We start from the raw sequence: 26,307 nt of genomic DNA on the forward strand, positions 1-26,307 counted from the left end.
TGCACAAGGAGGGGCCTAAGGTCTAACATCTGAGCAAATCAGGACCTTAGGCCCCTCCCCATGCATAACATGTTTACAGAGGGAGGAGCCTAAGGCCCTGATTAGCTCTTCCCTGTGAATCACATGGTGCACTAGGGAGGGGAAGGCCCATTATTTTCCCCGGGAGGAAGGGGTGGGGTTCAGGAGAGCATCCAGTGACAGGAGGGAGTGGGTATTCCTCTTTTTTTTTTAGGGGGGGAGGAAGGGGGTATGGTAGGGGATGGTTCGGGAGGGGAGGCCTCCATTGGCAGAAGGGAGGGGGCAACCCTCCTGCCAATTTTTTTCATGGGAGGGGTGGGGATGGCAGGAGGGAGTGTGCATTCCTGCTCTTTTCGCTGTTGCGGTTGTGGTAGTGGTGGGGTTGGTTAGTTCCCGGTGCTGGGACGTTGAGGAAGGCTTTTTTCTTTGCTTTTTTAATGGGACAGCTGAATGGCAAAAGGCTGCTTTCGGGGCTTCCCTTGCCTCTCAGCTGCTCAGGCTTTGCTGCCGGCTTTGCGCATGCATGAGAGTTGCTCTCACACCGATCAATCAGATGAGAGAGGTGGAGATTATGACAGAGAATAGCCTTACTAGGTCAGACCAAAGATCCATCAAGCCCAGTAGCCCATTCTCACAGTGGCCAATCCAGGTCACTAGTACTTGGCAAAAACCCAAAGAGCAGCGACATCTCATGTTACTGATCCAGGGCAAGCAGTGACTTCCCCCATGTCTTTTTCTCCAGGAAATTGTCCAAACCCTTCTTAAAACCAGCTTTACTATCCACTCTTACCACAACCTCTGGCAATTCGTTATCGGCTCTTCCACAATCGGCTAGAGAATCGGCCAACAGTGATACAGTTGGTATTAGTGATTATTTAGTTCATCCAGCCTATAGACACCTGCTTTCCTTTATATAATAACCTACAACCTATAACCCACAATTTAGGCACAGCCATAGACCAGCCATAGACCTGGTAAAACTGTGTGTTTCTTCGGCATTTAGGTGTGTGTGATTGCCATTATAGAATACTAGTGTAAGACTGCAGTTGGTTAGGCATGACCACTTATAGTGTAAATGCTTACACCTAAGTGCTGGCAATTACATGGGTAACTGACAGTATTCTAAAAGATTAGTGCTTAATTGATAGACTTGCCCATTATCTACCCATGCCCCCTTGCAGCTGCATGTAGAGGATTTAGGTACAAAGTTATAAATTGCCACTTTTTTAGCATCTCTCCAGACCGGTACAGTTCACAGATGGGTAATAGCTCATCATGACTAGCAGGTGGAGACAAAACTTTGGCTGTAATACTAATAGCTGTGCTTCCCTCTAGTCTAACCAGTATGTTCTCAGTCTCAGTAGGTGTGGTAAGCTGTGCCAGTCTTCCCTAAAATTGGTTAGTGTAGGCCTTTTGGAAGTTGTTTAGTGGCCTTCTTGTCCCTGTTTGGTGCTGGACTGAGCTTGGGGGGGACCCTTTCGGGGGTCCATCCGACCTCGGGGGGGGGGGGGGGCGTCACACTCTCCTCCTCCCCAGTGTGCTGTGGCACACCTGAAAACTCAGAAGGCACACTGGTGTGCTGCGGCACAGTTTGCTATACACTGTTCCACAGAGTGGATGTGGTGGCTCGAGAAGATACTGCATTTGGGTCTTCAGTACTGCATTCATGCTCATTTTTCACACCCTAGATATATGACATTGCTTTGGTACGTCCTGTGTATCCACAACAGAATGACAGATTAGATTCTTATCTCAGTAATCTGCGTTCTGTTAGGATACACAGGAGTCCATACTACCTTCTCTGTGCAGATTTGTTTTGAATCGCCTGATTTCTGCCATGGACATTGCCAGTGTCCATCTTGGGACCTCTGCTATTATACCTAGGATTAAAAAAAAGATGTGTTTCAGGTATTGGGCGGGAAGGGGTTCCCTTTTTCTTTCCTTCGGGGAGGGTCCCGTAGCACCTGCATATTAACCTTAGCAGGTTGGATCTGAGTTACTCATGCGAGTGTTTGGTATTCTCTGTTTTCTTGTTAAATGTTTATTGATCACTGTTCTAATTTCTAAGTTTCAGAGCAGAACAGAATGTGTTTATTGCCAGGGAAGTTTCCCGTGCCTCTCTTCTTTTCTTATGTTTCGGTTGAGTTTGATTGCTTTGGTACCCACTGAGGAGGGTACTGTGCTCCACTGCAGAAGGAGAGGAGGTCTCAAGTTCTTAAAGTATGGACTCCTGTGTATCCTAACAGAACCAAGATTACTGAAGTAAGAACCTAATCTGTCTAGGAGATAGCCTGATGCAAAGACAGTTATTTCTCAAAGGAACGTAGTCAAAAGAGGAGCAATAAGGCAGAAAGGGGAATAAATGTCTACTACTAATGACCCTGTAAAGAAGCAACTTTGTAAAGGAATGCTATTTAGGCAAATGGACACAAGATGGGAGACATTTAGCCACTAAGGTCTTAACACCAAAGCAGAAGAAGCTGGTAAAAAGATGCGGTGTTCCAAAGCATGCAGTCCCAATCTGTAAGGACTTCTCTGTGGCTAAGTCCAGAAGAATGCTTCTGATTTTGGAGTCCTGTGATTCCATTACCGAAAAAAGTATGAATTAATCTAGAAATTGAGACCGAGTACCCAGAAACACTAGGCTTCAGAGATTCTAGTTAAGGATAAAAGTCATTGACAATTTTCTTCCCCTGTTTGCTGAAATGTTATGGTAGAAACCAAAATATTTCTGCAATTGCAGTGATGAAACTAAACTAAACTAAACTAAACCTTAGGTTTGTATACCGCACCATCTCCGCGTGCGCAGAGCTCGGCACGGTTTACAGAGTTTGAAAGGAAAGGAACTACAAAGAAAGGATATAGGAGAGGGACTGAGGAGATAGAGGGGGACAGGATACTAGAGCACGGGAGGTGATTAGATTTTTGAAAAGAGCCAAGTTTTCAAGTGTTTGCGGAAGGATTGGAAGGAGCTAGAATTTCTGAGCGGGGATGAAAGATTGTTCCAGAGTTCTATGGTTCTAAAGGGGAGGGATGTTCCAAGTTTTCCTGCGCGGGATATACCTTTTATAGAAGGGAAAGATAGTTTCAGTTTTTGGGAGGATCTAGTCGAGAGCGGGTTTGAGGAATTCCAGAAGAGTGGGATAATGGGAGGGAGGACGCCATGTAGAATCTTGAAGGCTATGCAGGCACATTTATAGAGGACTCTGGAGTATACTGGGAGCCAATGAAGCTTGAAGAGGAGTGGGGAAACGTGGTCGAACTTGCCTTTTGCGAAAATAAGCTTGGCTGCGGCGTTCTGAATTAGTTGAAGTCTATGGAGGTTTTTCTTAGTTAGGCTTATATAGATGGAGTTGCAGTAGTCCAGTCTAGAGAGGATGGTGGATTGGACGAGGATGGCGAAATGAGAATGATGAAAGCAGGATCTTACTTTCCTCAACATATGGAGGCTAAAGAAGCATTTTTTTTACCAGGGAGTTGAGGTGATCGTTGAAGGAGAGAGAGGAATCTAAGATGATGCCTAGGACTTTGCTTGAAAACTCAAGCTGCAGAGTGGGGCCGGAGGGTAGAGGGATGGAGGTGGGTAAATGGTCTGAGATTGGGCCGAGCCAAAGTAGTTTGGTTTTGGACTCATTCAGTTTCATTTGTACAGATTGGGCCCAGGATTGGAGGTTCGTAATACATGTGGAGATGTTCTCAGCGAGGTTCGAGAGGTTCGAGTCGGTTTCGAGGAGGATGAGGATGTCATCAGCGTAGGAGTAGAGAGTTTCTAGGGGGGATAAATGAAGGAGTTTCAGAGAGGACATGTAGATGTTGAAAAGGATAGGGGAGAGGGGTGAGCCTTGCGGGACTCCACATTTTGGCTTCCAGGCGGGGGATGAGGTACCGTTTGTGTTAACGGTGTAGGAGCGGGAGCGTAGGAATTTCGAGAACCAATCCAGGACTGTGGAGCTTATGCCTATTTCGGAGAGTTGGAAGATTAGGATGTCGTGGTGAACGACATCGAAGGCTGCGGAGAGGTCGAATTGAAGAAGAACAGCAAATTTGTTGCGAGAATGGAGTTGTTGCACCTTAGAGATTAGTGAGGCCAAGAGGGATTCTGTGCTGAAGTTGGGTCTGAAGCCGAATTGGTGGGGTAGGAGGATAGAGAATCGTTCTAGGTAGGATGAGAGTTGGGTGGATATGATGGATTCTAATAGTTTGGTTAGGAGAGGGATATTTGCTATAGGACGGTAATTTGATGGAATGGAGGGATTGAGATCGGCCTTTTTCAGTAGAGGGGACAGTGAAATGTGTCCCATGTCGGGGGAGAAAAGGCCTGATGTTAGGGCAGAGTTTATAAGTTCGGTGAGGGAAGTGATGGCCTGTGTAGGGATATTCTCGTATAGGTAGGAGGGGAAAGGATCCAAAATGCACTTGCAAGTTTTTAATTTGAGGCAGAGTTTGGAGACTTGCGGTTCAGAGACAAGCTCGAAGGCGGTCCAGGATCTGTCGGCAGGAATGGATACAGGTAAGGTAGAGTTGGGAACAGTAGAGGTCAGGGGATTGTAGGAGACTGTGGTGGGGAAGGAGCGTCTTAGGGTGGAAATCTTTTCATTAAAGAAATTTGCAAGGGCCTCGGCTGATAGAGATGGTGGAAGCAACGACGGGTCTTTTTTTGTAGTTAGGGAGCGCCAGATGTTGAACAGCGCACTGATCTGGTTGTTGGATCTGGAGATCTTGTCTCCAAAGAAGTTTTTCCTGGCTTTTTTTAATGTTGAATTGTAAAATTTAATGTTAGCCCTCCAGGTCTGTCTATCGGAGGGGGATTTGGATTTTTTCCATTTGCGCTCCAAAGCGCGACACTTCTGTTTTAATTCTCTGTGAAGAGGTAGGTACCAGGGGGCCTTTCGGGGGTAGGAGATGGTTTTGGTGGTTAGTGGAGCAAGGGAGTGGTAGGTGGACTCGGAGAGGGCAGTCCAGTTGTGCCAATGTGATTCGGGGTCTATAGGTCTAGGGTTGGAGGAGAGTTTGTTGAGAAATTTGGGCCAGAATAGGTTGCTCGAGGTTTTTTTGCGGAAGGTTATGGAATGGGAGGAGTGGGGTGGGGAGTCAAGGTGTGACATGAAGACGGGGAGACAGGTAGTCCCTAAGAAGTGGTCTGACCAGGGGACTTGTTCCCAGCGAGTGTCGTCGGTTGAGGTTTTGAATGTGGTAAGATCGATGAAGGTGGTGAAGTCTAGAGTATGCCCTTTTTCGTGGGTTGGGGATGGGGTGGGTGAGGGAAAGCCAAGAGAGGTAAGGAAGTTGTTGAATTCGGATGTATCATTGTTGTTTGTGTCGTCGAGGTGGAGATTGATATCACCAACAATCAGAAGTCTTTGGAATTTAAGGAAGGCATTTGTTATGGTCTCATAGACGAGATTTGAAGATTTTGCCCAAGGGGTGGGTGGCCGGTATAGTAATAGGATGCCCAATGGGTGGGTGCGGAGTTCGTCATTGACTGAAGCAAGCAAATATTCTAGAGAAGGATGGGTGCCCGTCTCGAGGAGCTGGACGTCGAAGAAAGATTTGTAGAGGAGTGCCAGGCCACCTCCTTTTCGATTGGGTCTGGGGGAAAAGAGGCCTTGGTAACCGTGGGGGAGGAGTTCGTTTTGCGTGAATAGGTCGTCTTTGGCGATCCATGATTCTGTGATGCACAGGAATCCAGGGTCGAGCTCGTCTAGAAGGTCTTTCAAGATTTGGGTCTTGTTGCACGCGGATCTGGCGTTGCAATAAAGTGTAGGGACTGGGGTGAGAGAGTCTGGGGCAGTGTTGGGAGGATTGGCAGGGGGTAGGGGCTTTAGGGAGTCTTGGTTGACTTTTCGGGGGTTTTTCTTGGGAGGGAAAATTCTGGTGCGTATCAATGTGGGGATTCTGAGTCCGGGGCAGATGGTATTGGAGTTAGCGGGGTCGAGAAGGTTGGGGGAGGGAGGTTTCAGACAGAGGGAAGGATAGAGAGGTGAGCAGAGTAGGAGGAGAAGGATCCAGAAGGATGGATTCATGGTGGGGTGGTTGGTGTGTGAGAGTCTGCAGCAAGGGGGAGTAGAGTTGGTTGAGGAAGGAGAAACTCCAAGTGCAAAACTGCTTAAGAAAAAGCAGTAGAATCCCTTGTACCATCTCTCTGCCTTGTGTTTGGAACTTATTCTGATGTCCTCCTTAGAGTCACAGAACATCTTATAGGACTATGCCTATTTTCAAGTCCCGACCTGCAGTACATACTCAATACATTGAAAGAAGTTACTATGAATTTTAACAAAGGAACAATTTTGGATGAAGGCTATACTTATCTGATAAAGAATAAAGTTCTTCAAATTATGACACTGGACACCCACATATGAAAATGACTGGAAGACAAATGATTGAGTATGTATTATGGTTTGGGTGTTCAATTTTGGAGGCCATATATGGCGATGGACATAAAAAGACTTAAAGCGGTCCAGAGGAAGGCGACGAAAATGGTAGGTTTGCGCCAGAAGACGTGTGAGGAGAGACTGGAAGCCCTGAATATGTATACCCTTGAGGAAAAGGACAAGGGAGATATGATTCAGACGTTCAAATACTTGAAAGGTATTAAAGTAGAACAAAATCTATTCCAGAGAAAGGAAAATGGTAAAACCAGAGGGCATAATTTGAGGTTGAGGGGTGGTAGATTCAAGAGTAATGTTAGAAATTCTTTTTTTTTTTTTTTTTTTTAAATCTTTATTGAGTTCTCAAAGCTGTCAAAAAATGCAATGCAATATACATACAAGTAATACTAAACTAAACTAAACCTTGGGTTTGTATACCGCACCATCTCCATAGTTGTGGAGCTCGGCACGGTTTACAGGAATTGTAATGAGAAAGGAACTCCATGGAAGGGCTAGATGAAGATCATAGGGGGGAAGAATGTTAGAGGGCTAGGATGTCAGAAGAAGGGGGAGTGTTAGGTTTTGGAGAAGAGCCAGGTTTTCAGATGTTTACGGAAGGGTTGAAGAGCACTCAGGTTTAGAAGAGGGGAGGTAAGGTTGTTCCAGAGCTCGATGAATCTGAAGGAGAGGGAAGTCCCCAGTTTTCCTGGGTGGGAAATGCCTTTTAATGAGGGGAAGGATAATTTTGATTTTTGGGTAGATCTGGTGGTATTAAGATTTGGGGAATTCCAAGAAAGTGGAATTAAAGGAGGAAGGATGCCGTGGAGGATCTTGAAAGTTAGGCAGATGCATTTGATCCAGTAGATGATCCAGTGTCCCTATATCGAGATGACAGTGTCAGCATCTATTAGACTTAGACCTATCTAACTTCTGTAAACGAACAGGGGTCCAGAAACTTCTGTGTAATTAAAAAAAAACATGTTTGTCTCATAGATGCTGATGCTGTACATCTCATCCTCCAAGTCCAAATTCGTGGCCATTGAAGATGCAGAAATCTGCTGCTTTATCTCAATGCTCCAAATGTCTCTAAGACTAGTTTTGGGGTTTTTTATTTATATAACCGGATATTAATTTATACCACTGAGCGGCCTGATGCCCTAGGAAATCCATTTGGAAGCACAGGACCTGCAATGATTTTTAAGATTTCGCCAATCAGGGAATCCCTTCTGAGTGGCTTGTTTCAACTGCAACCACTTATAAATTTGAGACTTTGCAATACCAAAAGATTGTTGCAGTCGTGAAAACTCAAGCATTTTCCCATTTGATAAAATATCATCTAGTGCAGTGGTTCCCAACCCTATCCTGGAAGACCACCAGGCCAGTCGGGTTTTCAGGATAGCCTTAATGAATATGCATGGAGCAGATTTGCTTGCCTGGCACCTCCATTATATCCAGATCTCTCTCATACATATTCATTAAGGCTATCCTGAAAACCCGACTAGCCTGGTGGTCCTCCAGGAGAGGGCTGGGAACCACTGATCTAGTGTACGTATACCTGCCTGCATCCCATATATGAACATTCAGTTGAGGATGGGCTGGGGAGGGTTTCGATGGCTGGGATGGTTAAGATGGGCTGGAGTGAGCTTTGATGGAGACGCCAGTAGATGGAACCTAAGCACACTACTGGGCAGGGCTCTGGGTTTCTGGCCCAGAAATATCTAAGCAAAAGGACCATTTAAACTAAATAATTAATTTATGGCGCATGTATGGTTGGGCAGACTGGATGGACCACTCAAGTCTTTATATGCCGTCATTTACTATGTTACTGTATAGTCCTATAACCCTACGGAACTTATTCTGATGTCCTCCTAACACATTTAAAAATCTATTTGAGATTTAAAAAAATAATAATTTTAAGATTTAACAGATTGCTTCTCTCCTTATTAGGGGAATCTTAAGTCTTGGGCTACAGAACTGTGAAGGGATCAGGCTAAGCTTTTTTTCCTGCTAAGAAGCCACAGTGCACAAAGGAATATTTGTGATATAGAATTAGGAAACAGACAGCTGGGGCTTCAAAGCAGCAGTATAGAACACAAAGGATAAAAGAGGCATTGTGGGCTGAAGTGGAAATCTAGGTTCATTGTGAATACCCAGAAATTGAGAGTGTGGAAACCCTTTTGATTTGTAATTGTCCACAGATCTTTTCTCGGAGTCTGGAGAAGAGTTGGGAACAGCTGCAAAGGAGAATGGAGGAGTTGCATCTGAGGACGCAGACCACTCAGTGATCGTTATCAAGTGTGGAACAAAGAGAGAGGAAGTGCCAGTCCCACAGCCAGCAGCTGCTCAGAGAAGTTCAGGAGATCATGGTCAGCCAATGAGAGGTAAAACACCCCACTTCTTGTCTTAAAGTATGAGCTATCACAGCTTGGAGCAGGCCAAAATTGACAGGATTAAGGCCCATATGTAATGGAACTTTCTTCCCTGGCTACAGACCCAGCCAGGAGAAAGCAGCGATTGAGGGCTCGGCCTCTATTCACAGTAACAAGTGGCCATCAAAGGAGGGTACACCTCTAATCTTCAGGGTCTGTCTGTCTTGGTCATGTTACTACATGTCTTGGTATAGTTAGCATCTCGGCCTATAGTTTGAAAGAACTCATACTGAGGTCATACTGGTGGGAGAGCTAATAGAACAGAAACTAAAAGATACCGTTTTCTCTCATCCAGGCAGTGTGGGCTTCCTTTTAACTATTGTTTCAGTGTCTGCTGTGACTCCAGTAGTGTGAGCTTCGGTAAACCAGTGACTTATCTTTGCTATGATTCAGACTACATAAACTCACACAGCAACACTCTGTGTGTTAGAGAAGGCTTCAATGGTGTGTTTCTTACAGCCATGTCTTAGTGGTATCAATGAGGACACTTTTTTAATAATACCCTTATTTGACAGAAACTGAAGTGAAGAGAGAAGAATTTCATGCAGACCGCAGAATCCAGCCAGATTCCTATAGACATTTTACTGCTCGATTTAAAACCTCAGCACTCCCCAAGGTAGGAGCACCATCCTCTTCTTTCAGCAATGCATCTGATAGTTTTAGCCAATATAATCTCCTACTGACATTTATAAATTCACATGATCCAGATGATAATGGAAGCAAAAATGGAGTCCTCCACTTCTTTCCCTTCTCCCTTGTCCACTTCCTCCCCTCCTCACTCTACTATTTATTTAAAGCAGCCAGACAGCAGTAGCTGAAGTGGTGCCACAGCAGCAGTCAGCACATGGTTCTGTGGGTCAGTAAGCATTCACAGACCCCTGTAACTGCATGGTTTCCAGTTAACATGACAAGAGAGCACAGTGTCTGTGAATAGTAACTGACTTTCAAACTCCATTCTGCCCGCCACTACTGAGCACGGAGCACAGTGGAGATCAGAAGCCCTGTTTCTGTGGCCCCCAGCCACTGATGTGACCACATTTAGAGTCCTGCTTCCCCACACACACACACACACACACTATTGGAACAGCTACTCTACAGTTCATTTTCCAGTATCAGAGACACCAAACCAGGATTGTGTTTATGAGGAAGTAGCTAAACAAAAAATTGAACAAAGCGATAAGGCTGGATGGTGTACATCCAAGGGTACCAAAGGAATTCAGGGAAGTTCTGGTGGCTCCGCTGGCTGACCTTTTCAATGCTTCTCTAGAGTCGAGAGTGGTACCAGAGGACTAGAAAAGGGCGGATGTGGTCCCTCTCCACAAAAGTGAAAATAAGGAAGAAGTAGGAAATTACAGCATACAATTCTATATGGATGGGTTAAGCATCTCAACTCACGAGTTAATTGCTAAAGACATCAATAATTTTCTTCTTCTTCACCCACTTATCTCTCCGGGCAGTGCTCCATCTCCTCAGTCTTAACATCTGCAAGTGAATTGAGATGATGTATTTTCATCTGCTCTGCACTAGATTTTTTATTTTTGAGAATTAATCCATTCTTGTTCAAGGATTCCTTGTGGTAAAAGGTTCCCAGTAGTCCTGGGACAGCTGCCTGGGAGAAGGGCCAGATGTTGGGGTCTGAAGCCAGGAGAGTCACACTTTTCAAAGAAGCACCTACCTGGATGACCTGCTCTAAAACTTGGAGCTCAGGAATAGATTCCCTGGGAGTGGTGCTCGCCCCTGCAGAGTCAGGCACTTGTGAGTAGGCTGATCTGACCCTGCAACTGGCCAGGAGGATTGGCGGAGAATAGCTGTGTCTCTTTCCCTCTTTTTTTTTTTTTTTTTTTTTAAACTTTATTCATTTTTAAAACTTATAATAAGGCCCAAGGTTCCCTAACCACCAACTGTGCTGGGGATTTTCCAGCTGTTGTGGTTGTCGATGGGAGGAGGAAGGGAGAGACCAGGCTTTCCTTACTGCTGAAGTTACTGGGGATTCCCTTAACAGCACATCTGGCTTTTTCTGGGGATTCCTTTAACACAGCTTTGCTTTTTTAGGCCTTTTCTCAATGCTCTTGGCCTCAGAGATACTTTTTTCAGCTGGCTTTTCTTCTTTGGCAGGAAACTCCGCCATTGTGGCTGAGTCTTCTCAAGAGCTCCCACTTATATTGGAAAGGCATAAACAGGTCTTGCAGGCCTCTTCATCTGCTGGGGAGCATGATTCTGTCCCGTGGATTTTTTTTTTTTTTTTTTTTATTCTTTATTCATTTTTTAATCTTTCAACAAGTGTACAAAAATCATACCAACAATTAACACATCACTTGAAAATCATAACATCATTCTCTTTACATAAATAAGAATCCCTCCTCCCCCCTTCCCTCCCACCCTGATATTATATCTGTCACATAACTCTCCAAAACCATCCCACCCTTATTCTAAAATAAAATAATGTATCTTCCACAGGAAAAAGAAAAATGGCATTTAATCATGACAAAACAATGTTAATGGCTCCCAAATTTTAATAAAGTTTCTATAATTTCCATTTTGTCCCGTGGATTTTGTTCTCGCCATATACAAGGCGTAATGCATGCACACGGCTGGTGGTCCTGGCTCCTTTTCGATAGTTTTGGTCTTATTTGGGGGGGGGGGGTCTTTGTCAGCACCAGTACCTCCTTAGCCTCCTCCATCCTCACCTAAGCAGCTGTGTGTTTCATGGGAAAAGAAAAGGGGGAATGGGGAGTTGTATACTGCCTTTATGTCGCTTTGGCATTTCAAAGCTGGCATTCAAAGCGGTGGGCACAAGGAGGAGCACTGGGATTTGATCTCACAACCTCTGGGTGCAGAGGCAGCAACTAAACCTGTAAGCCACAGCCCTTCCTCATGGGAGGACAATATGTTCTTGGATGATGTTTTGTCCCCTGATGAGGACCTAGGTCTCTCTGGGGACCTGCAGGACCCTCTGGTGTGTGTGTGGGGGGGGGGGGGGGGAATGGACGATGTGGATGACTGGCTGTCTGAGCCGCTCACAGGGAGGATTCATCTGTGGTACACATTTTTCACCGTGAAGAGCTCCAAGAGCTTATTCTTCAGGTGTCCTGTGTTTTGCATTTGAGGAGTTACACCAAAGAGGTTCCACTGGTGGTGGGCCCTCGCTAAAGTGCTGTATGAGCCTCTGATGGAGGCGTCTATTTTGGATCTAATTGTGAAGACGGTTTTGGGTTTTTTTTTAATCGTGATCACTTTATCAAGGAGGGTATCGTAGCTGCAAGCATTATCCTGCAAGAGAGCCTTTCCTCAGATTCATGGAAGAAGGGGTGTCTATACACCGTGTCTTCCTTTCTACCAAAGGTAGTTTCAGCATTTCATGTCAACCAGGAAGTTCTTCCTGCTTTTCAGCCAAAGGGCAAGAAAAAACAGGACAAAGTATTGAAGTTGCTGGATGTCAGGAGAGTTATTATGCATTATCTTGAGGTGACAAATAAGTTTTGCCTGTCAGATTACCTGTTTGTCTTCACCAGTGCTAGCCATCAAGGCAGACCAGCCTCTAAAGTTTCTAATTCTCAATGGTTCTGCATGGCTATTTCCTCAGCGTACACTGGCTATGGAAAGCAGCTGCCATTTGCCATGAAAGCTCACTCTACCAGAAGTGTGGCTTCCTCCTGGGTAGAGTCCAGGGCAGCGTTGCCTGATGAAATATGAAGGGCAGCCACATGGTCTACTCTCTATACCTTTACAAAATTTTACAAAGTGGATGTGACCACACAAACAGATGGGGCTTTCAGGTCCTCTGTGTTGGGCACAGGCTCACCTTTCCCACCCTAGACTCAGAAGACTGTTTTGGTATGTCTTATTCGTAAAGAATCGTATGCTGTTTGCACAGGAAGGAAGAATTAGGTTCTTACCTCTATAATCCTCTTTCCTGTAGATCACCATATGATTCTTTATGCCCTTACCCCGTCTGGTGTCTGTTATGCCTCCGGAAGCTTGTAGGATTGAAAGAGTAATTTTCACCTTGGTTTGTGGCAGCCAAAGAAGAGGAAAAGCCTTTGAAGAGATGACATGCTAGTACCAAAATTCACGTCAGCACAGTTTGCCATGCAATGAGCTATAAAAGTGTTAGTATCGGTTGCACACAGGTAGGTGAGTTTTTTGTGTTTCTCCACTGTTCTTGTTGTTCTGTTGGGTAGTTGTTTATTAACTCTTATTTTACTATTGCAGAGCAGATTGAAATTATCTGGATTTGGAAGGTCTCCGAGCTCCCCCTTTTTTTCATTATGTCTCCTAGGGGAGAGGGGGGGGCACTCCCCAGAGAGACAAGGGGGCAGAGAGAAGAAAATGATTGATGTCTTTTGCAAGTAACTCGCGAGTTGAGGTGCTTAACCCATCCATAAGGAATCATATGCAGTTCTACAGGAAAGATTATCGAGGTAAGAACCTAATCCTTCCATAGTGACATTTCTGTAATCCAGTGGATTACAGGACCCAAGGCATCATGGATTCACTAGAGGCAGGTCTTATTAGACAAATCTGATCAATTTCTTTGACTGGGTGATCAGAGAATTGGACAGAGTGCACTTGATGTGGTATATTTAGATATTAGTAAAGCCTTTGACTTTGTTCTACATGGGCATCTAATAATTAAACTGAGTGCCCTCATTATGGACCCCCAAAGTGACAGACTGGGTCAGGAACTGGTTAAGTGGAAGACAACAGAGGATGGTGGGCAATGGAAATCCCTCTGAGGAAAGGGATGTTACCAGTGGTGTGCCTCAAGATTTGGTTCTTGGGCCTATTTTTTTAAACATTTTTGTAAGTGATATTGCTGAAGAGCTGTCAGGTAAGATTTGACTCTTTGCAGATGATACCAAAATTTTCAATAGAATAGACCCCCCTGATGGTGTGAATAACATGAGAAAGTTCCTAGCAAAGCTTGAAGAATGGTCTGAAATTAGGCAGCTAAGATTTAATGCTAAGAAATGCAAGGTCATGCATTTGGGCTGCAAAAACCCGAGGAAACGGTACAATTTAGGGGGTGAAGAACTTATGTGTATGAAAGAGGAGCAGGATTTGTGTTGTGATAGTATGTGTTAATCTTAAGGTAGTCAAACAGGTTGAAAAGGCAATGGCAAAAGCTAGAAGGATGCCCCTGTATAAGACTCTGGTGAGACCTCATTTAGAATATTGTGTACAATTCTGGAGACTACACCTTCAAAAAGATATAAACAGGATGGAGTCGTTCCAAAGGAAGGCTACTAAAATAGTCAATGGTCTTCATCATAAGGTGTATGGGGACAGACTTAAATATCTCAATATTTATACTTTGGAGGAAAGGTAGGAGAGGGGAGATGTGATAAAGAAGTTTAAATACCTACGTGGCATAAATATGCATGGGGCTAGTCTCTTTCATTTGCAAGGAAGCTCCGGAATGAGAGGATATAGGGTGAAGTTAAGAGGTGATAGGCTCAGAAGTAATCTAAGGAAATACTATTTTATACAAAGGGTGGTAGATGCTTGGAATAGTCTTCCGGTAGAGGTGGTGGAGACAAAGACTGTGTCTGAATTCAAGAAAGTGTGAGACAGGCAGGTGAAATCTCTTAGGGAGAGGAGGAGATAGTGGATGCTGCGGATGGGCAGACTGGATGGACCATTTGGCTTTTATCTGCCATCATGTTTCTATCTTTCTAATTACTAACTTAATACAAGCTGCAGGTTACTCAGGACATGTATCCAGAAGGAGCTACCTGCTGGGATGGAAAGAAAGCATACATAGGCTTTCAAGAAATAGTGTCCTTATGGGTTAGCCTGGTGGCTTGGTAGCAAATGCAGATCAGGTCATCCATACCTTAGGTTGGCTAAGAATGGAGAGCATTCACAGTCCTTGGGTAGTAGGGAGTCATGGTTGTCATTAAAGCCAACATCTCATGGCCAAAATTAGAGACTATTATACAGAACTGTGGAAAAGCCCCAGTGCATGGCTTCCAAATTCTAGATCATTGCTACAATGACTGGAATAGGATCCACAGGAGGAAGGGTCTATTAAAGTGGGAGAAGGCCCTAGTAAAATGAAGGCTTATACTGGTTTTAACTGAGCTAGAAGAAATTGGGGAGGAGATGGGTGTGGTTTTGAGGCTACTGCTTTCTCTAGTAAAATGTATGAGCATAAGGACATGTTTCATTTGCTTTTGTATGGTTCTTTTTGTATTGTAGCTTTATGACGGTGGAATGTTGGTTTGAATTTTGCTCAATAAAGAGAAATTAGGTTCTTACTTGCTAATTTACTTTCTTTTAGCTTCTCCAGACCAGTAGAGGTTAATCTTTACGAATGGGTATATATCCAATTATGACCAGCAGGTGGAGACTGAAAACAAAACTATGGAATAGTATCAATAATAATAAAACTCTAAGCGCACATGCGCACTTAGAGTTTTGTGATTCCTGGCTCCGTGAGGTGTGCCTCCGTGCCAAATTCGATTTTCGAACACAGAGGCAGGCCAGAACACTGCCGCTCGCCGAGACAACTGAGCACCCACGCCGAAGAAAAACAGTGTTTTAAGGGGCTCCGACGGAGGTGTTGGTGGGGAACCCCCCCCCCCTTTACTGAATACAGATCGCGCCGGCATTGTGGGAGGGTTTGGGGGATGTAACCCCCCACATTATACTGAAAACTTCACTTTTTCCCTAAAAAACAGGGGCACACCTCACGGAGCCAGGAATCACAAAACTCTAAGTGCGCATGCGCGCTTAGAGTTTTATTATTATTGATACTATTTCACAGTTTGGTTTTCAGTCATGATTGGATATATACCCATTCGTAAAGATTAACCTCTACTGGTCTGGAGAAGCTAAAAGAAAGTAAATTAGCAGGTAAGAACCTAATTTCTCCTTATTGAACAAAATTCAAACCAACATTCCACTGTCATAAAGCTACAATACAAAAGGAACCATACAAAAGCAAATGAAACATGTCCTTATGCTCATACATTTTACTAGAGAAAGCAGTAGCCTCAAATCCACACCCATCTCCTCCCCAACCAAAGCAACAAACCAAGAAAAAAAAATTGTTCATTATTTATGCAGAAGCACACATTTAGATACTCCCTCTAGTATATGTATTCATAAACATATATACACATACTCTTAATCACTTTCCAATATGCCCAGTCTCGCACTCGCTCTCCTCTAGTGCTTAGTACTTCTGGCACTTGGATTTTTAAAATAAAAATCCCTGTGGAGTTTCCCCTCTTAATTTTCACTGGTGCCACAGGGAGATGTCTCTTTGATAGTGCAAAGTATGTGAGGGGGAAAGCAAAAAAGAGGCACATGCAGGGTTTCAGAATGCTCCCAATGTCTTCCTTTTTTTCTCTGGAGAAGACCCAGAGAAATCCCTTTGAAAATGTCTGCCCCCACCTCTCCCCTCCCCATGCCCACCCATCTACATACTCATTCACTATGAGCAAGAAGGAAAGTAAGTCTCACAAACTTGTCCTTCTGAACATCAAAAACATCAGATATGTGTAAGTAGTTTAATTTTCTGATCTGCTGACCCTCATCCACATTCCCTCCTCTTACTCATACACATGCATCCACACACTTTCTCCAGTACATGCATGGACCCTGAATTTGTAGAATTTCTTTAAATGGGCAGAATTTATTAAGAAAAATATCCTGTACTTAAGGGAGGAGGATGTATTTAACTGTTCTCTTTTGCTTTGTCCCAGCCTGTATAAGAGCAGTTTTGTCTTGCAGGGTTTCTCCTCTTTGTTGGAATGTAAGGGGAGTTTGACTCTTAAAGCAATGATTGGTTACAACGGAAATGGCAGAGGGAACATGGTCTGGAACCCAGACACAGGTACTATTGAGTGTCACCTGGAGTTCAGAATATCTGCTCTGATAAGGAAGAGCAATGTAGGCTGGATTACTGCTGCCAGTCCTACTTCCACCACTCTCTGAGCTCCTTCTGCCTGAGACCTTCTAACTACACTGACACTACTGTATAAACCACAGTTGTTGTCATCTCTTCTTGGTATCTATTCACACAAAAGAATAATGCTGATTGCAAGGTGAGACAAAGAGAAGAGAAACCTATCTTATTCCTATCACAGGATTCTTTGCTTACACATGTGGCTCTGTGATTGTGGTTGAGGACCTACATTCTGGATCCCAACGACACTGGCTTGGGCACCCTGAAGAAATCTCTACTCTGGCAGTGACCCATGATGCTCAGGTACAGTCTTTTGGAGCTCTGGGTTTATTTTTCATCTCCTGAAGTCTTATTTGTATATACTTGTGCAGAACAAAAAATATTTCTGTGTGATGCAAAGTACACAGAAGAATTCTGCAAAACACATATGTAAAGATGCATACATGCAGCTTGTACATTCATATACTACATGCACACATAGCAAGCATATATGTATTAACAAAGCACACCTGCAAACATGCTTAGTACATATCTATAAATAAAGATGTTTGCTATGCAATTGGCATCTGCAAAAAGAAATAACTGTTCAGACACATATGTACATTTTTAAAAAAAAAATCTTTATTCATTTTTACATCTTACAAGTGTATAATATTCATTAAAAAAAAAAACTTTTACAAATCACTTAACAATCTTACTTATAATCATTAAAGTATAAAAGAATCCCTCCCCACCCACCCCATCCACTAATAATAAATCAATTAACAAACATCATATATCCCAACCCCACCCTACCTATATCTTATATAATAAGGTGTTTAAGGTGTCTGATCATTAGAATATATACATATGTACATTTGAAGACTGCATGTAGCAAAGAGCTTACTAGTGGAAGCATGTAGGAGAACAGATCCTATGAGCAACTTGTGATATTGAGTTTTGCTCCTACTAGGTCCTTGCCTCAGCTTCAGGACGAGGGAATGGATTTTCTTGCTGTCAGATCCGCATATGGAATGTACAAGATGGATCACAAAAAACCCTTCTTTACCATCACAAAACAGAAGTGCAGGTCATGGCGTACTCCCGGGATGACAGAATCCTAGCCACTGTAGGTCAGTGGCAACAGCTTGCTAGTAGAGGCTGGGGATATTTGGTATAATTGGTTATTGTAAAAGCAGCAGAAGAAAATGACTATTCCTTAGTATCCTCTCCAGATCAGTCCAGAACCATGGGTTGTATATCTGTTGACCAGCCGATGGAGAAAGAGCAATAAAATAGTTATGTGTAGTTCACCCCAAGCAGCTTTAGATACTCGGTGCCTGATATTTAGTGCTGTTTAACCATCCAGGAATGGCTCCTGGCCATTTAAATAGCATTTGGCTGGCTAACCACTAATAGTTGGCAGGAGATAGATGGCTGTCTCTCACTGAGTATCCTAGTTAGTGGCTATCCACAAATATTTAGATGCTGGCTGGCTAGGTTTAGTGCCTAAGATAGCCCGCTTAAATAGCTGGTCTATTTTGGCTGCCCAAAAGCTTGCAGGTTAGCGCTGAATATCTCATAGCCAGCTAACCTTTTAGTGGCCATAAAACCCGGATACTCAATGCCGGTCATCGGAAATGTCCCAGCATTGAATATCCAGGCTCAGCGCTGACCATCGAAGTTAGCTGGGCTGCTTTCCAGAAGCTGAATATTAGCCCCTCAGTATTTTGTCAGACACAGGTGCCAGTATGGCTGCTGGGGGTTGCAATGTTGCATTTGGCAGGAATTTGGCCAGATTACAGGCTTCATGTACAGGGAACATGTTGATAATTATAACTTGTCCCTAGGCCCAATAAATAAATGAGCCAACTTGACTTTCTATTATTATACCAGGGGTATTGATGTACTCCACTGTTATCTATTAACAACAGAAAAAATTAGGGAAAATTGTTGCACATAACTCAAATGCAGCTGCCAACAAAGAAAAGAAGTGGAAGCGTTAAATTTAAAATTGATAGATGAATATAGTCCCAGCATGAACTGGAGGAGATTGCTTCAGCCAAGTTAAGACAGAACTCCAGAGTCTAAGAGAGATCTTTTAAGAATACAGAACAGTCTCAATTATCTGACCTTTGCAGATCCAATCATCTAGTATATCCAACGGACCCCTCCCCCCAAGTGATGTCATTGCATCACTGTTAAGAAGCACGCGGCGTCTATTTCCATTTTCTAGTGTAACAGAGGAAAGCCTCACACTTGAGACTAAGTTTTTGGACCTGGGACCCTGCTTTTATTGCAAAACAGCACTATTGTGACCCAGGAACACTGTTTGTATTGGTAAGATTCTGGAACACATGGCTAGCTTTATTCTTTTCCTGCAACATTTTTTTTTTTTTTTTTAAATATCTTTATTCGTTTTTACATTATGCAAACAAGTGTACTATAATTCAAGTCATACTATACATTCTTCACTTGAAACTCTACATTCATTTTATACCATAAATTATCTCCCCTCCCTCCCTTTCCATATATTACCCCTCATAATGTCATAAAACCCACCCATCCCTCCTCCCCCCTACATATATTTAATGGGGATAAATATAATTATTTATTTATTATAATACTCAATTAATGGTCTCCACACCTCTTTAAATTTCTTATAATAACCTCTCTTGATTGCCAATGTTTTTTCCATTTCATACACCTGACAAACCGAACTCCACCAGAAACAATAATTCAATCCTCTATAGTCTTTCCAGTTATGTGTTATATGTTGGATGGCAACTCCTGTTAAAATCATTAACAGTTTGTTATTATTTGATGAAATTTGACTTTTGGCCCTCATAGACATTCCAAACAAAACTGTGTCATATGATAGGGCCACAGGATTCTCTAACATACAATTTATTTGACCCCAGATCAATTTCCAAAAATTATTAATAAAAGGACAATAAAATAATAAATGATCTAGAGTTCCAGCCTCAAGATGACAATGCCAACATCTATTAGACTTAGAGCAATCCAATTTTTGTAAGCGAACAGGGGTCCAGAGTGCTCTATGCAACAGGAAAAACCATGTTTACCTCATAGACGCAGACATTGTACATCTTATCCTCCAAGACCAAATACGTGGCCAATTCCTGCAACATTTTTAATTCTTCTCCATCAGATCTGTTAAAGATCACTTCTGAAATGGTCAGTCAAAAGGAGAAAAAGGTTGTTTTGTCTGTAGAGTAGAAACTTTGTCATTTAAAAAAAATTGACGGGTAAATCCGTCTAAGAAAATGCAAGAGTTAGGAGTGGAGAGAGTAATAATTATTGACTAGAAAAATAATAGGGTGCTGGAGAAATGAGGCTCAAATCATGTCTCTACTTCCTCATTGAACACTAGAAAAACTATTTGTAAAAAAAATGAGAAGCTAAACAAAGCACTATTCCTGTGATTCACACAGCAAAGAGACAGACATACTTATATTAGAGCCTTTATGCAAGAGAAAACCCTGGTTTTGCAAATGGAATTCAGTGACAATGACCCTAATTTCACTGCTAGTATCAGGTGGCTTGATTTTATTGGAAGAAAAGATATGGAATGAGGGAATTCTGTTTTGCTGAGGAAAAGCTGTCAGCAAATTCAAGTTGAAATTTTAGCATCTTTTTAGAAAGGATGTCAAATCAAGGGACCAGATATACAACTGTGATGAAACCAAGTTAAATTGAAAGTGTTGCCATCAAGAACTCTTGCATCATGGCTCAAGGTCTCGGCTCCAGGTTATAAATGGAGTAAAGAAAGAGTGACTATTGTAGCCTTTAGCAATGCAACTGGTAAATGTAAATTACCACTGACTTTCACTGGAAAGTCAAAAAATCCTAGGGCCTTTAAAACATGGCTCATTCCACTGTCTTATAGGAACCAGAGGAATGCCTGGATGGACAAAGACATTTTCCATAACTGGTTTTTCAAGTAGAAAATATCTTGAAAATTATAAACCTCTCTAAGAAAGCATTCTTCCTATTTCATTCCAATGAGGGTGAAGTGAGAAGTACTGTCATTAGAGTGCTTTTCTATCTCCCAGTGTCACATCATTGTGTCAGTCAGTGGACCAGGGTGTATTGGAAACCTTATTGTTTGGACATTAGATGAAGGGAAAAGAATGAAATTTTAAAGAAAGTGAACATCAAAATGTTATCTACTGGATCGCTTAGTCATGGAATGAAAACAAACCCCCAACACTAGCAAAATCATGGAGGAAGTTATTCCTGAGAATGAAAATGAACAAGGATACAACACTGAACATCTGAGGAAAATCTCCATCCTTTGTTACAGGAAATACCGTGCTTTGAGAATGTGTGTGAGGCTGACATAAGAATGGATGCAGACAGATGAGCAAGAAGAACTAACTGACTGATGTGATTGCTATAGTGAACAGGAATGGGAATGTAGATGATGCCAATGAGGACATCTCAAGTGTGGCTGAACATGCAGTTGATAAAATTGTAAGTCAGTCACAGTGGACGGGGTCAAGACAACTGAGGTTGCACTGGCATATGTGGAACAACAGGAAGAAGTAACTGCTACCAATATAATGTTATTGAGATGCTGGTGTGAACTTGCAGCAAGGAAAGAGAAGTAAATGGAAAAGCAGATGTCACTTGGGGACCTAGGCCCTCTCCTTTGGGCTCTAGCATTTTCTTATTCTGATACTGGAGAGAGATTGAATTTTAAAGAACATAAGAATTGCCGCTGCTGGGTCAGACCAGTGGTCCATCGTGCCCAGCAGTCCGCTCACACGGCGGCCCTTAGGTCAAAGATCAGAGCCAAAACTGAGTCTAGCCTCACCTACATACGTTCTGGTTTAGCAGGAACTTGTCTAACTTTGTCTTGAATCCCTGGAGGGTGTTTTCCCCTATAACAGCCTCCAGAAGAGCGTTCCAGTTTTTCACCACTCTCTGGGTGAAGAACTTTCTTAGGAATCTATCCCCTTTTAATTTTAGAGAGTGCCCTCTCGTTCTCCCTACCTTGGAGAGGGTGAACAACCTGTCTTTATCTACTAAGTCTATTCCCTTCATTATCTTGAATGTTTCTGTCTCTTCATTATCTTGAATGTATCTGTCTCCTTCAAACTGTCCCCATCCCCAGGTAGTCTGTATTTTTGAACTTGTACTGTAGTTGTAATTTCCAAGAGAGGGGAATAGAAGCGTTTTACCAAACTATAAGGACAAAAGTGGTTTGCAGGAGAGAGACTGCACCTCTTAGTTTTCAATAAAAGAAAGAGAGGTAAAACATTTAATATCCAAGAAAGAGAATTGTAGATTGAGCTATCACGAGCTTTCCTTTCAAGCAAATAGAAGAACGCACTTGTATGCAGCATCAAGGAGCACTTCACCTTGAGCAAAGAAGAATAACATTGGAAAGACAAACAGTCTGATTGCTTTCTAGAGATAACAGAGTAGAATGGAGGTAAATGAATTGATAGTAGACTCTAAAATATGGCTGAATTTGAGAACTATAAAAATCAGAGCCAAGACTATAACTGAAAATTCTAATTCATAATCATTCATAGTTGTAACCATCCAGCAAAGATTAACTTGCTGTGGAGGCAAGGAGGACAGTAATTTGAGAAGAAAGAATGCCAGAGTGCAAACAAACCTGAACCCTAAGGTCTAAAGGTATGAATACTGGAAAAAAACACCCTAGGGATCTGAACTACTACTATTACTATTTATCACTTCTATAGTGCTGAAAGGCATATACAGTGCTGCACATTTTGATATTTAATACAATCCCTGCTCGGAAGAGCTTATAATCTAACTTGGACAGACAGGCATGATATGGGATGCAGAACCTGAGGAGTTAGGAGTTGAAAGTAGTATCGAAGAGGTGGGCTTTTAATTTAGACTTGAACACTACCAGAGACAGAGCCCACCAAAGGGATTTGGGTAGTTTGTTCAAGGCATATGGCCCAGCAAGATTGAAGGGCGGATTCTGGAGTTGGCAGAGAAGGACACAGTAGCTCGTGGAGGGAGAACATAGAGGAAGATAAGTGAAGAAAAATATGAGGGGCAGCATTTGTAGGTCACTAAAAGGAGTTTCAGTATTCAGAAATGGATGGGAGCGAATAAAATGACTTTAGGAGAGGGGTAATGTGACTATAGCGGCTCTCAAAGAATATAAGTTGTGCAGCCGAATTGTGGAAGGATTGAAGAGGAGAAAGATGCTGAGGGAAAACCTGAGAGTAGCTAGTTGCAGTAATCTAAGCGCAAGGTGATGATGGCGTGGATAAGGGTTTTAGTAGCATGCTCAGGGAGGAAGGGTCAGATTTTGGTAATATTGTAGATGAAGAATCAGCATGTTTTAGTGATATGTTGCATCTGGGCAGTAAAGGAGAGAGAGGAGTCAAAGATGATTGCAAGCATGAGAGGATGAGAGTGTTGTCCACAGAGAACGGGGGAAGTGGGAAGGCAGGTTTAAGTGGGAAGATGAACAGCTCCGTTTTAGCCATTTTCAGTTTTAGATGGTGGTGAGACATCCAGGCAGCAATGTTAGGCAGGCTGAGACTCTGGTCTGGGTGCAGAGAAGTAGATCTGGAAGTCATCAGCAGAGAGGTGATACTGGAAGCCATGGGAGAAGATCGGTGCTCCAAATAAGCAAGTGTACATTGAGAAAAGGAGTGGTCCCAGGACAGAGCTTTGAGGTACACCAGTTGATAGTGAGAAGGCTGTGGAGGAGGGACCACCATTGCTTACATTGAAGATGTGATAGGAGAAATAGGAAGAAAACCAGGTGAAAGCAGAACTCTGGAATTCCAACGAGGACAGTGTATCAAGATCATTATATGTGTAGATCATAATAAAGGCTGCATTAGATCTAAGCCTCCCCCCCACCAAAGAAGGAATGAGATATACATAAAGTCTGCTTCCAAAAGAATCTTCTCTAAATTGGGAAGGAGCATGGTAGAAGTAGCTGGTTAAAAAAAAAAAAAGGCTGGCGCTGCCAGATGATTACTCTTCTGATGTGGGAACACCAAGAAGTCCATAGTCTGCCATTGAAACAGACATGGGGGAAGCCACTTCTTGCCGTGTGATTGGTAGCATGGAATGTTTCTACTATTTGGTTTTTTGCCAGGAACTTATGACCTGGATTGGCCACCATGAAGGCAGAATACTGGGCTAGATGGACCATTGGTCTGACCCAGTAAGGCTATTTGTATGTTCTTAAGTACTCTCAGAAGAATTAGGAAACCAATGTAATGTAGAAATATTTTATCCTTGCTCTGATAAAAGATGTCAAAAGTTCAAATGCTAAAAAGCCTCTGAAAACCCCATGAAAGTTTTACTAAGAAGCAAGAATATTATCCAAGCTTCCAAATAAATCAGGGATTGGATCCAGTCAGTCTAAGATGTAGGACCAGAAGAAAAATTAAATTGAAAAGAAATACTATTTCAAGGGTAGTAGCTCAGAGGATAAACAGAAATATGCAAGAAAAGGAAATTACTTCCTGCGGGAATGTTTAATGAATTTCAAATCTATCTGAATGATTAGAGAATGTCAAGCCCTGGAAAGGAAGGCATGAGGTCTCTTAGAAGGTCAACTGGTGGTTAACAAAGAGCCAGTGGCGTACCTATGGGGAAGCGGGGGGGGGCGGGCCGCCCCGGGTGCCAGCCCTAAGGGGGTGTTCCCGGCCTTGCCGTTCAGTCCCCCGCCACCCCCGAAGGACCGCTCGCCCCACTGACCTTCCTGCACCACCTGTGAAGCAGCCCGCAGCAGGATCGCGAAGTTAGCGTCAGCATCCCTGCGCTGCTTCCTGCGCCGCGATCCCGCCCCTCCTCTGACGTCAGAGGAGGGGCGGGACCGTGGCGCAGGAAGCAGCGCAGGGATCGCTGACGCTGACTTCGCGATCCTGCTGCGGCTGCTTCATAGGTGGTGCGGGGAGGCCAGGGGGGCGAGCGGTCCTTCGGGGTGGGTCGGGGCATCAGGCCTTCAGGGTGGGGCGGGCGGGCAGGCAAGCAGGCTTTCAAGGGGGAGGGGGTGACAGGCAGGCAGGCAGGCCTTCAAGGGGGGACAGGCCTTCGGGGGGGAGGGGTGCAGGCCTTCAAGGGGGGCAGGCAGGCCTTCAGGGGGGTGCAGGCCTTCGGGGGGGGTGTAGGCCTTCGGGGGGGGTGTAGGCCTTTGGGGGGTGCAGACCTTCAAGGGGGTGCAGGCCTTCAAGGGGGGGAACAGGCCTTCAAGGGGGGAAAGGCAGGCAGGCCTTCAAGGGGGGGACAGGCCTACAAGGGGGGGGGGACAGGCCTACAAGGGGGGGGAAAGGCCTTCAAGGGGGGGTGCAGGCCTTCAAGGGGGAGACAGGCCTTCAAGGGGGGGAAAGGCAGGCAGGCAGGCCTTAAAGGGGGGACAGGCCTACAAGGGGGGGACAGGCCTACAAGGGGGTGGGACAGGCCTTCAAGGGGGGGACAGGCCTTCAAGGGGGGGGACAGGCCTTCGGGGGGGTGCAGACCTTCAAGGGAGTGCAGGCCTTCGGGGGGGGGTGCAGTCCTTCAAGGGGGTGCAGGCCTTCAAGGGGGGGACAGGCCTACAAGGGGGGGAGAAGCTACAAGGGGGGTGCAGGCCTTCAAGGTGGGACTGGCAGACCTTTAAGGGGGGACAGGCCTTTGGGGGGGGGACCATGATTTAGAAGTACACGGAGGGAAGGGGGTGTTCAAAGAGACATGCATATGCCAAACTTTGGGGGGGGGGAAGAAATAATGGGTCTGAAAATAGAGGAGAGGGAGAGAGATGATGGACCATGGGATTTAGGGAGGGAAGGAACAGAAAGGGAGAGAAATTGGACACAAGGGATGGTGTGGAGGAGGGATAGAGATACTGGATAGGAGGGTAATTAGGAAAAGAAAGGGAGAGATGGTGGACTCTGGGATGGTGGGGAAGGAGGGAGAGATGCCGGATGAAAGGGTATTTAAGAAAAGGTGGATCTGTGGAGGGAGATGAAAAAAAGGAAAGATACCAGACTTCCTGGGAAGGGAAGGGAAATGGAAAGGGAGGACAGAGTTGGCAGATGGATGGTTAGCATGCAGAAAGAAGGAGACCCTGGCAAGCAAGTTATCAGAAGAAAACCAGAGCCTTGGACCAACAAGATTTGAAATATAACCAGACAACAAAAGGTAGAAAAATTAATTTTATTTTCTGTTTTGTGATTATAACATGTCAGATTTGAAATGTGTATCCTGCCAGAGCTGGTGTTGGACTGCAAACGTGAGCTAGGATTTAACAGAAAGAGGAAAAGTCCTTTTTGTTTCTTTATTTTATTTACACCACAGCGCCAGTGTGGTTAGGAGAAGCCAAAGGGGGTGAAAAAGCTATAAAACCCACCAGGAGTTTTGAAAAAAATCACCCAACTGGGCAAGAAAATCGAATTGAAAAACCAATTCAATAGGGCTGAATCGAATCAAAATTTTTTTTTCCTGTATCTGGCAGCATTAGTTTGCGCTACTGTCTTAGACTTTAGGACCTGGGATTGGGGAGAGATGGCATCCTCAGTACTTTATAATGCAAGTGAAACGAGGATTTGGTCAGACTTTTGAAGGGTCTGCAGAAAAAAAATAT

At 43.9% G+C, this 26,307-nt stretch overlaps 1 protein-coding gene across 2 annotated transcripts in view; it reads left to right on the forward strand.

Annotated features, from left to right (window-relative positions):
* Nucleotides 1-26,307, forward strand: part of WDR90 (WD repeat domain 90) — a 247,472-nt gene that overhangs the window by 188,743 nt on the left and 32,422 nt on the right. For both annotated transcript variants that reach the window (XM_033914400.1, XM_033914401.1), the window contains 5 exons: nt 8,585-8,767; nt 9,331-9,431; nt 16,556-16,658; nt 16,912-17,033; nt 17,683-17,842. In XM_033914400.1, coding sequence (XP_033770291.1) covers nt 8,585-8,767; nt 9,331-9,431; nt 16,556-16,658; nt 16,912-17,033; nt 17,683-17,842 — 669 coding nt within the window. The remainder of the gene's footprint in view (nt 1-8,584; nt 8,768-9,330; nt 9,432-16,555; nt 16,659-16,911; nt 17,034-17,682; nt 17,843-26,307) is intronic.

This window comes from Geotrypetes seraphini, chromosome 11 (genome assembly GCF_902459505.1).
Source record: "Geotrypetes seraphini chromosome 11, aGeoSer1.1, whole genome shotgun sequence".
NCBI lineage: Eukaryota > Metazoa > Chordata > Amphibia > Gymnophiona > Dermophiidae > Geotrypetes > Geotrypetes seraphini.